Genomic DNA, 12,204 nt, shown 5'->3' with positions numbered 1-12,204 from the left:
ACCACAAACATCAACAAGATTTTGACCCCACCAGCCATTAACCACATTCTTTTGAGCAACAGCAATATCTTTCTAAAGACTTAATTTTGTCAGAGCGTCACCTAATCCACAGTGTAACACGCAAACGTTAATTATGTCCCTCTCCCTTTCCTCTCTCCCTCATTCCCTCGGTTTCCCGCTTTCCCAGTACCCGGCGGCCTTGATGAATCTGGGCGCCATCCTCCACCTGAATGGGCGGCTGCCTGAGGCGGAGACCAACTACCTGCGGGCGCTGCAGCTCAAGCCTGATGATGTCATCACCCAGTCCAACCTGCGCAAGTTGTGGAACATCATGGAGAGGCAGGGTCTGAGGACCACGCAGGGGCCTTGAACCCTCAAAGACACAGGAAACCAGGAAATTGCCCCAAGTGAGGTCCCCTTAATAGGAGTGAAGGACCTAAAAAGAGGCGGGAAACCCCCGGAATGGAGCAAATAGAGACCAGGGGATTGGTGTGCCCCAGGGATGAATACCGAGTCCAACCCAATCTGTTTGAGATCAGTAGTCTCATTGGAAACATAGTAAGGGAAGGACTGATGGTTTCTTGGTCCGATATGACGACCTGAGCTGGGCCGAAGGACAGTCGAGTCACATCAGGATGGGAGAGGTTAGCTACACAAGTCAACACAGCAAGGATGACAACCCTTGGCTACTCAGAGGCAGTCTTACTGAGGTCACAAGGCAAGGACTGGGATAGTCTGGGACACAAGGCAAGGACTGGGATAGTCTGGGATAGTCCTCAATAAGACGAAAGCTGAGGGTTATGTGATGACTCGTTTCTCTGGGCCCATTTTTTATTTATTTACTTTAATTTTAAATTCTCCCTCCGAGACCTGTGTGTTTTCCGAAATAACTTAATTTGAGTTAGGATGTGACTATGGAACAGAAGTCATAATTCTACTCCATTTGATGATATCATGAAGGCTTTGGGGGCCAAACATTGTACATGCTGTTGATGCACGATAAACAAGTTGGCCTGAATATTTGCGTTACATACAGTATAGTACGGTCTGGGTTTCATGCTGATTGCACATAAAGTTGCCCTGCGCTTATCATGACAGTGATAAATTCAAGAAAAATTTCCAATAGTCCAATAAGACAAAACTATAAAAACTACAAATTATTCCATCAAGGATGCCAACATATCCAAGGCACAACATTTATTCACGCCCAACAGTAGGTATTTTTAGACTGTGCTAAAGGTGTACATTGTCTTATGTATCAGGATATCCAGCAGACAAGTTCTTCCTGATGCATGTTATCTATTTTATTGTAATATAATAATTAAGAGGTTTTATTTCATCAGAAGATTATTAACTTATTGATTTGCGTTTACTGTCTGTGTCAACACCAACACCTACACACACACACACACACACACACACACACACACACACACACACACACACACACACACACACACACACACACACACACACACACACACACACACACACACACACACACACACACACACACACACACACACACACACACACACACGGGTTGATCTAATTCTACAGAAAAAACAAGTGGAGTTCTTAAGCAATTTGTCCCTGCTCAGGGATATCAGGTGGTGTGCTACTGTCAACCAGGCTCTGCTAGCAGTGAAAGAGTTTACTAATTGATGGTAAGAGTTCTTTAAAAAAAAGATGGTTGTGTTTGTTTAAAAGATGGGGGATTTGTAGATTTTTGTCCTGTTCATTATTATATAATTCATGTTAATTATGTTCCCTGTATTCCATAATAAAAAAACACCTTCAGACCTTGAGTGGGTTAATTCATTGTGGCATCATCAGATTTTGTCTAGAGATTTAACATTTCACATCTACATGTTATAGAAAGGACACCCATTTCACATCTACATTTTATAGAAAGCACACCCATTTCACATCTACATTTTATAGAAAGACACCCATTTCACATCTACATGTTATAGAAAGGACACCCATTTCACATCTCCATTTTATAGAAAGGACACCCATTTCACATCTACATTTTATAGAAAGCACACCCATTTCACATCTACATTTTATAGAAAGCACACCCATTTCACATCTACATTTTATAGAAAGCACACCCATTTCACATCTACATTTTATAGAAAGCACACCCATTTCACATCTACATTTTATAGAAAGGACACCCATTTCACATCTACATTTGATAGAAAGGACACCCATTTCACATCTACATTTGAAAGTTTCACATCTACATTTGATAGAAAGGACACCCATTTCACATCTACATTTGATAGAAAGGACACCCATTTCACATCTACATTTGATAGAAAGGACACCCATTTCAAAGTCTTCATTTGAGTTGGTCCCAATAGACACTGGAATTCTGTCGAAAATAGTTAGAATCTTCTGACTTCAGAGGGAGGGGAATCTTGTGAATAATTTAGTAATACATCTCTCTATCTACACTTCTCTTGACTACTCTTAGTTCCCATGGAGACCTCTTGACAAAGAGGAGAGAGTTAGGGTTGAGTAGAGATGATTCCTATCTCATCCATTTTAGAGAACATCCTCTGGTGTGTTAGTTTGAGAGTATACATGCAGCTCTTCAAAATATGACAATATGTTGACCAACACACACACATGCAACTCTGAACACAGGAAGTAGACAAATCCATGTGAAAGCAAACTATTGATGAGGACTACTTTTGGAGGGGCAATCCTCATTTCTGCCAGGGCTTGAGCTACTGACGAATCAGACAAAGATCAAAAGGGAATTATGATGAAGTGCCTGACTCTGAACACACCAGGGTGTAAATATTTAACAGGGTATGACTGAGTCAGGAGACACTGTCATTAGGAGTGGTAGAGTCAGACTGAGAGACACCGACTTTCGCTCTGGATAAGAGCGTCTGCTAAATGACTTAAATGTAAATGTAAATGAGTGGTAGAGTCAGACTGAGAGACACTGACTGCCATTAGGAGTGATACAGTTGGACTGAGAGACACTGTCATTAGGAGTGATAGAGTCAGACTGAGAGACACCGACTTTCATTAGGAGTGGTAGAGTCAGACTGAGAGACACTCATTAGGAGTGGTAGAGTCAGACTGAGAGACACTGACTGCCATTAGGAGTGATACAGTTGGACTGAGAGACACTGTCATTAGGAGTGATAGAGTCAGACTGAGAGACACTGACTTTCATTAGGAGTGGTAGTCAGACTGAGAGACACTGACTGCCATTAGGAGTGATACAGTTGGACTGAGAGACGCTGTCATTAGGAGTGGTAGAGTCAGACTGAGAGACACCAACTTTCATTAGGAGTGGTAGAGTCAGACTGAGAGACACTCATTAGGAGTGGTAGAGTCAGACTGAGAGACACTGACTGCCATTAGGAGTGATACAGTTGGACTGAGAGACTGCCATTAGGAGCGATACAGTTGGACTGAGAGACTGCCATTAGGAGTGATACAGTTGGACTGAGAGACACTGACTGCCATTAGGAGTGATACAGTTGGACTGAGAGACTGCCATTAGGAGTGATACAGTTGGACTGAGAGACACTGACTGCCATTAGGAGTGATACAGTTGGACTGAGAGACTGCCATTAGGAGTGATAGGGTAGGTACATGGAATAGGGGAACATTACATATTTATTATCTATTGTGTAACATCATACCTTTGAAGGAGCGAAGGATCTCCATTGAGGATTAGCATTGTGGCTTCGTCCAACTTGAACACTTTTCATCAACATTGCCTGGGAAATATAAGGTAACGGAGCAATAGCCCTTCTTTTCAATGGGAAAAGGTTTAGCTAAAGTTCAAGACTGAAAGGCAATATGGGTAGAAAGTGGAGGAGGCCAAGAAAAAACAAACAAGAGCTGAAAAAAAGTCATCAAAATGTCAGAGATACAGCTAGTAGCCCAAATATATATATATCACACACACAACATAGTGTCTTCAATGTGATAAACTATTCAGAGTAACATGAAAGTGTCTCCCGACCCCTGTAGAGAGAGGAAATAGAGTGGTCTAGGTCTCTCAGTGTGGCTCCATCTCAATGTGAATCTGTGTTTCCCAGGTTACGTGAGTTCAGCTTTGATGCACTCTCTTCCTCCTTTCCGTGTGGCTGACCTCACTATGTGAGGACCGGAGGAGCCATTTTCAGTCCAACAACAGCACTTCAAACACAGCAGCAAAAACTGTCCGGTAATGTAGAAATGAGGATCCTGTTCAAGGTGAATTTCATGCTGAATGCCATGTTGCATCGACACTGATAATAAGACTCTACAGATTAGGTTTACTCTGTGTCCGGGAAACCCTCAGTGCTGGACTAGGTTTACTCTGTGTCCGGGAAACCCTCAGTGCTGGACTAGGTTTACTCTGTGTCCGGGAAACCCTCAGTCCTGGACTAGGTTTACTCTGTGTCCGGGAAACCCTCAGTGCTGGACTAGGTTTACTCTGTGTCCGGGAAACCCTCAGTCCTGGACTAGGTTTACTCTGTGTCCGGGATGTTTATTTGAGTCTGGGAAACCTGCCCTGATTGTTTTAGGACCTGCAAAGTCAAACCCTTTCAGAAGAGGTTGTATTTCAGATGTTTCTATACTTCCATGCTTGTTCCAATGAGAACAGAAATAATTTGTCACCTCACCTGAACAGTTTAGGACAGAGGTATCCTAACATTTACTAAATTCATTTTTTGTGTGATATTTGTTTATATGTAGCTTGTTGTGATGAAATGCAAGGCTTGATTTGGTTTAAACTGTGTGCATACTGTTTAAGTGAACATTTGGCCTGACAAGGAAATGGTTTGAACTCAAATAAATGTTGTGGTTTAGTCACAGTGAAAACTTATAATTTACCAAACACTGAAGTGATTTCAAGGAAAATATGCAAAATAAAAACAAAACAAAAAATTAAATGGACATGTCCAATTCATTTGAAGTTTTAATTCCATTCCAGTACAGCGGAGTGACTGCCCTGAGTCGACAGAAAGCGAGCATTTTAGCATCTCATCTTCAAACATGGAAAGGGGCCTACAGGTGCGCATCAAGGTCAACAGCGACCTCTACTGCCAGTGCTCTGAAAATCTTTTTTTACTAGGCCACAACCTTTCCTACTGTAGGCTAACGAGTCTGGCTAACGAGTCTGGCTAACGAATCTGGCTAACGAGTCTGGCTAACGAGTCTGGCTAACGAGTCTGGCTAACGAGTCTGGCTAACGAGTCTGGCTAACGAGTCTGGCTAACGAGTCTGGCTAACGAGTCTGGCTAACGAGTCTGGCTAACGAGTCTGGCTAACGAGTCTGGCTAACGAGTCTGGCTAACGAGTAACTTTCAAAATCCTCCTACGTCAGAGTCTGGAATGGCTCTTTCATGTTGTCGGCACAATGCGTTGATATTGAAGAGGGCTGTGTTGACTCGTTGGTTCTCCTCCTTGTCTTTCTCACTCAGGGTAGGGGGCGGCAGGGTAGCCTAGTGGTTAGAGCATTGGACTAGTAACCGAAAGGTTGCAAGTTCAAATCCCGGCCACTTAACCCACTGTTCCTAGGCCGTCATTGAATATAAGAATTTGTTCTTAACTGACTTGCCTAATAAAATAAAGGTAAAATAAAAAACACCCACAGTGTCACGCCTTGGTCATTGTATTTTGTGTTTTTGTTATATGTTTGGGTAGGCCAGGGTGTGACATGGGTTTATATGTTGTATTCGTATTGGGGTTTGTATTATTTGGGATCGCGGCTAATTAGGGGTGTTGTTAGGCTTGGCTGCCTGAGGCGATTCTCAATCAGTCAGGTGCTTGTTGTTGTCTCTGATTGGGAACCGTATTTAGGCAGCCTGACTTTCGCTTTGTATTTTGTGGGTGTTTGTTCCTGTCTCTGTGTAGTGTTCACCAGATAGGCTGTAATAGGTTTCACGTTCCGTTTGTTGTTTTTGTATTTATGAGTTATTTCATGTATCGTTCCGTTTTCCTTCATTAAAGTCATGAGTAACCACTACGCTGCATTTCGGTCCAACTCTCTTCCTTCAACAGACGAACGCCGTTACACACAGCCCCTGAGCGCCGCCCTATTCCGACACCACCGCAATAGCCTATTACACAATCCATCGTACTAGAAATGATTTCCATTGAGAATGGACCACTGTTTAAAATGACAGGCTGACAGTTCATATTGCACATGGCAACTCATTGTAGGTCTCCATCTTTATTTCAATAGTACTGAATTAAGTACTCTGGATATATCTGATTGGGATCAAATATGACAAAAATTCTGGGATACATGACATTGTCCACACAACTGTCATGGAAGTTGATAGCACTTTTGTCATCAGGCTTGAGGTAATCTGTCTTTCCCAGTGTAGTTTTCCCAACTATCACCTTGCACAGAAACATTGTTTTGGTCTTTTGGCTACTGAAGCCTTGTGGTGCCTCACCAAACAGAGGTACTGGATCAGTGTTCCATGGACTGTACTTATCTGCATATGAGGCAAATCTTGCAAAGTAGGTTCCTACATAAAAGGAAGAAGAGGGGTAATAATGGGGTTACTGTACCAGAGAGATTATACCTGCTGTCATACACACTATATTAATTTATAGCCTGTTTCATCATCACTTACCTTTTCCAAGAATATGGCCGTTGATACCAGCTAACCTGTTGTCAAAATTGTATGTACAAATTGAGTGTACGTTGCTGACTTTTGTTCCATGAAACAGCTTCTCCTCCTTGACCTCTGTAACACCTTGAATCCTTCCCAACTGAATCTTTTTCCTTTAAAAAGACAAATCACCATGGTTGTAAAAAAGGCCTTCCTGCTCCTCTCCTCTCTACATAACTCCCCTCACAGTCCCTTCAGTTTCCCTTCAGTCCCATTAGTTCGGCTGCTCAGACGACCCAAATTATCCCTCAACCATCATATGAGCATCTGGACACTGCACCCGCCCACTCAGGTCAGAGCATTATCGTAGTCCGAAGGGAGAAGACGCATGTTTCTGACAACTTTTAGTTGTCGACAGTAACACGAATGTCTGAATGTTGTGTGTGTATTGTAAATGCAGGGGGTTCATTAGGGGTTTTACATGCTGTGAAATTTAAATGTTTTTATTTAACCTTCTTTTAACTAGGTAAGTCAGTTAAGAACAAATTCTTATTTACATTGACAGCCTACCCCGGCCAAACACTAACCCGGACACCGCTGGGCCAATTGTGCGCCGCCCTATGGAACTCCCAATCCCGGCCAATTGTGATACAGCCTGGAATCAAACCAAGGTCTGCAGTGACGCCGCAAAAGCTGTGCCACTCGGGAGCCCCAAAAATAATGGTTAATTACCATTAATTACTTACTGTTACTTTGATAGCTTTCAGACATATGTTCTACTGTGTGGCTGTTACTATTCTGTAATGTTCAAGTTGCCAATACTGCTTTGCCTATTGTTTATCATATGTAGTATTATTCCGTACAGCCAAAAGTGTTATTGCATTGGTTGCACAAGTACTTTTGCAGAAGTGGTTTAATTGTTGTTTTGGTAAACAGTCTTTTGCATGCACACGCTACCACAGCATTTTCCATAGTGGCTTCAACAGACAGACGGACAGCCGACCACTCAGACGGGTGAGGGCATTCACAGCCGACCGCTCAGACAGGTGAGGGCATTCACAGCCGACCGCTCAGACGGGTGAGGGCATTCACAGCCGACCGCTCAGACAGGTGAGGGCATTCACAGCCGACCGCTCAGACGGGTGAGGGCATTCACAGCCGACCGCTCAGACAGGTGAGGGCATTCACAGCTGATCGCTCAGACGGGTGAGGGCATTCACAGCCGACCGCTCAGATGGGTGAGGGCATTCACAGCCGACCGCTCAGGCGGGTGAGGGCATACCAGCCGACCGTTTTCACGTGGGCCGGATTTAGTGACCAACAGTTTTTTACATGGTCCGTCATTTCTCCAGATTTAGCGACCAATAGTTTTTACAATGGTGAATACAATACTAATAGTGATAGAATACCACCAAATTAGATAGGAAATGTATACTGTACTACATCCATCTATTTCTGGAGAAATTATAATACTATTATGATGATGATGATGATGTAAATTAGAATTCCTCTTACCTACAGTAAAACTCCCAGAGGTCCAGGTTCTGTATTCTACAGATGGATTTGATGCGTCTGTCTAGTTCCCCATCCTTTAAGCAGCCTGCCACATAATTATATTCAGCTGTGTCTCTCTTCAGACAGAACACCTATGGGTTAATGATGGAAATGAAATCATACTCAGAGTACAAACAAACTCAGGATAAATGATAAGTAAACAAACATGTTATATTATTGCAGAATAATAGACTAAGGTTTGAATATATACTAGATACTACTTGTAACGTCTGATTTGATTGAGTCAGCAACAACTTGCCCTTTAGATGATCCCATTTTGCACTGGACATATATTGCTTTGTGTTCCCAAATAAATAAAAAAGAGATGACAAAGACTGAGATGTAGTACATTTGTTTTCGTTTTCTAACTTTATTTTTATCTGCACCTGATAGGGGTATTTGGGGTCCACCGCTTCCCAGTGTGTGGGCACTGAACTCACACAAGAGCATCTAAACGAGAAACAAAATACACAACGTTATGTTAAAAGAAACCAAACCACCAGTGAGTTGGTTTCACTTTCATTTCTCAGTAAGTGAGAGTATGTGTTGCCTAAAGGTGGAGCAATACATTTCAGAGACATGTTTGATCTGGATCAATTCCATAACGTATTGAACCCCAGTGATCACAAGTGACAAATCTAAAGTCTCACCTTCCACTATTCCCAGTGTTGTGAGTGTTGTTGGATCGTTTGATTGGCGTCTGCTTCCTTGTTTTGATGTCAGTCAGAACCATCTCTGGAAATCAAATAGTCAGTGCTATCAGTTCACAACATAAATAGTCAGTGCTATCAGTTCACAACATAAATAGTCAGTGCTATCAGTTCACAACATAAATAGTCAGTGCTATCAGTTCACAACATAGTCAGTGCTATCAGTTCACAACATAAAACCTTTGATGTGAAAATAAATACTGTATGATATTATTGTGGATACGGGTTGATAGAAGGAATCAAGTAAATACCAGCGAAATCCAGCTTGTTGATGCCTCTGGATGTGGATATCTGTAAGACTCCTTTTGGATTTCTTGTGTAATACCTTTCAATGTCCTGACTGGTCAGAGAGTTTCTTTCCATGTGATCATTCTGACAGAAAAACACCATTTATAAGACAAAGCAAAGTCTCAAACGTGTAAGAGATGGACCACTGGGCACAGACGTCAAGTCAACGTCGTAGTGGGAGATTAACTCTAGACTGACAAAAGAGACAGCTACCTCAAACATGTGCCACGTTCCCCTCGTGTCCAGGTAGAACCAATGCCATGGATTTGTTTTGTAATCTGTCATAACAGGCATGTCTGAGGTGTCCATGTCCTCAACTTCTGAACTGCTTTCTGATTGAGCCCACATCTACATCAGGACAGCAAACCCACACATCTTATTTACTGAAACACCACTTCAATTTGGCTTGAAAAATACTAGGGGAAACGTTACTTTACCTTCTCCTGAGGTTTTGTTTTGTAGTAAAGGTGAATGGTACTGTAGCTATCCAAGATTCGCCTGCCACTCCTGACCTGGTTCAGCACTGCTTGAACATGCTGTAGTAAAAACACCAGTCAAACCACACCCTCTTAAAGGAGGACGTCCTTGTCTGAAAGTCTGGAGTATTACGCTCACCTGTGGATTCAAATAAATCAGCTTTTTGGATGGAACGTCTGAGTCACCAATAAAGTTGAATTTTTTTTTAAAGTCAGACTTGTTTTGCATACACAGTTGAAGTCGAAGGTTTACATACACCTTAGCCAAATACATTTAAACTTAGTTTCGCAATTCCTGACATTTAATCCTAGTAAAAATTCCCTGCTTTAGGTCAGTTAGGATCACCACTTTTATTTTAAGAATGTGAAATGTCAGAATAATAGTAGAGATAATGATTTATTTCAGCTTTTATTTATTTAATCACATTCCCAGTGGGTCAGAAGTTTACATACACTCAATTAGCATTGCCTTTAAATTGTTTAATTAGATGTCCTAACCGATGTCCTAACCGACTTGCCAAAACTATAGTTTGTTAACAAGAAATGTGTGGTGTGGTTGATAAACAAGTTTTAATGACTCCAACCTAAGTGTATGTAAACTTTCGACTTCAACTGTATGCAACACAAAACGTAGGTCCTTTCTTCATTTTGTTGTCACTGGTCCATGATGTTCCAGTCAAGACTGGAGGAACTCACTCATTCTGCTAGTTACGATTTTTTCTAAATGTGTGCATTTCCTTCTAATCCAAACGGATTGTATTCTTGAAATCTCCTGACGATGTGTATAATCCTCACTAAGAAAAGACAATTGTTCAACCCCCCCGCCCCGAAAACAAAAAGAACAAAGACTAACTCACAATGACTTCATATGAAATGCTCTTAAGTTTTGAGGCATGGTTATATCATATCTGAGGGGATATCAGTCAATCCAATGCCTCAACAACATTTGAAAGTCAAATACGATTGAACAGAAATGTATGGTGTAATCTTGTGTTGCACTGCAGCCATGTGGCCATTTAGATGCACTCAGCATTTCATTTCCCTCCATTGTTTCCCTATCGCTTAACCTTCAATGATCCTTGGTCAGTATTTGCAGGAAATAGATAGATAAAATAATGCCCACCTTGCATTCAACATGACTCGCTCCGGTAAACATACACATATAACATTTTTGTTTATTTACAGTGTATTACAACGGTAGGCCTAAATCAAGCCCATATCAAGTTTATACATCAAAGCATGAAGTACTGACCAACATTTCATGACTTTAAATGAACACGAAAATACTGTCATTATGACATAGTTTGACACCCTCTCATTAAGAGGAAAGACCATTTTAATTCAGCTCAAGAACATCTTCATGGGATATTTCCTTCTTGAACAATGTACAATGTGCAGAATGAGGGAGGTAGATTGTTTAAGGGGTAAGAGAGTGCTTATCATGCATATATCAACTACATACAGTACACATACACAGGTAGCCTACTGCATTGTCAGATCGTGGTACCAATAGCGGTGAAGGAGAAAGCAGTAGATTTTAAGACATATTGGCCTTTAAAAGCCATCTTGGCCAAAGGTCTTGGCCTCAATTAACTCAGGCAATCAATCACTTGACTTGTACAAACGGTCCCCAAAGAGATTCATCCAGTTTCTTAGCTTAGCAACACTAGCTAGGCCTATATCCTAGCTTTCATTTAGAAAATGCATCTGCAACAGTACAGTACACAGAGACGAGCTGACTATAAGCCTCATGCATGATATGATGTGATAGTACAACTGCAGTATTTGCATTGTCTGTTCAGTTAGAATTGGAGCAACTCTATGTGAAATCTATCTAGTTTTTCTAGAATTCCAATTTCTTTGGTAACTATATTTGTTATATATACAGAACCAGTCAAAAGTTTGGATACACCTACTCATTCAAGGGTTTTCTTTATTTTGACTATTTTCTACATTGTATAATAATAGTGAAGACCTCAAAACTATCAAATAACACACATGGAATGATGCAGTAACCAAATAAGTGTTAAACAAATCCAAATATATTTTATAATTGAGATTCTTCAAAGTAGCCACTCTTTGCCTTGACAGCTTTGTACACTTTTGGCATTCTCTCAACCAGCTTCATGAGGAATCCTTTTCAACCAGTTTCATGAGGTTGTCACCTGGAATGCATTTCAATGAACAGGTGTGCCTGGTTAAAAGTTCATTTGTGGAATTTAATTCCTTCTTAACGCATTTGAGACAATCAGTTGTGTTGTGACAAGTCCATATTATGGCATAAACAGCTCAAATAAGCAACGAGAAACGATAGTCCATCATTACTTTAAGACATGATGAACTTTTAAAGTTTCTTCAAGTGCAGTCACAAAAACCATCAAGCGCTACGTGAACGGATGATCTCTGCATGTGTGGTTCTCACCGTGAAGCATGGAGGAGGAGGTGTGATGGTGCATTCCTGGTGACACGGTCTGTGATTTATTTAGAATTCAAGTCACACTTAACCAGCATGGCTACCACAGCATTCTGCAGCGATACGCCATCCCATCAGGTTTGGGCTTAGTGGGATGATTGTTTGTTTTT

The 12,204-nt window shown here is 41.4% G+C and overlaps 2 protein-coding genes across 2 annotated transcripts in view; one reads left to right on the top strand and one right to left on the bottom strand.

Moving 5' to 3' along the window:
• Nucleotides 1–1,499, top strand: part of LOC124024195 (protein O-mannosyl-transferase TMTC2-like) — a 52,688-nt gene extending 51,189 nt beyond the window's left edge. The window contains exon 11 of the mRNA XM_046338194.1: nucleotides 188–1,499. Coding sequence (XP_046194150.1) covers nucleotides 188–370 — 183 coding nt within the window. The 3' untranslated portion in view covers nucleotides 371–1,499. The remainder of the gene's footprint in view (nucleotides 1–187) is intronic.
• A 4,665-nt stretch (nucleotides 1,500–6,164) lies between these two features.
• LOC124024199 (protein mono-ADP-ribosyltransferase PARP11) lies at nucleotides 6,165–9,724 on the bottom strand. The gene is made up of 8 exons (XM_046338198.1): nucleotides 9,583–9,724; nucleotides 9,359–9,493; nucleotides 9,109–9,229; nucleotides 8,798–8,882; nucleotides 8,534–8,597; nucleotides 8,109–8,239; nucleotides 6,615–6,766; nucleotides 6,165–6,506 (listed from the first exon to the last, which is right to left on the bottom strand). Exons 2-8 carry the CDS (start codon nucleotides 9,491–9,493, stop codon nucleotides 6,208–6,210), a joined length of 987 nt encoding a protein of 328 aa, XP_046194154.1. The 5' UTR covers nucleotides 9,583–9,724; the 3' UTR covers nucleotides 6,165–6,207.
• Between the last annotated feature and the right edge of the window lie 2,480 nt (nucleotides 9,725–12,204).

The sequence above is a fragment of the Oncorhynchus gorbuscha genome, unplaced genomic scaffold (genome assembly GCF_021184085.1).
Source record: "Oncorhynchus gorbuscha isolate QuinsamMale2020 ecotype Even-year unplaced genomic scaffold, OgorEven_v1.0 Un_scaffold_1778, whole genome shotgun sequence".
NCBI classification, from domain to species: Eukaryota; Metazoa; Chordata; class Actinopteri; order Salmoniformes; family Salmonidae; genus Oncorhynchus; species Oncorhynchus gorbuscha.
Note: the sequence above shows the minus strand (reverse complement) of the source record. Positions and strands in the feature narration are given on the sequence as shown.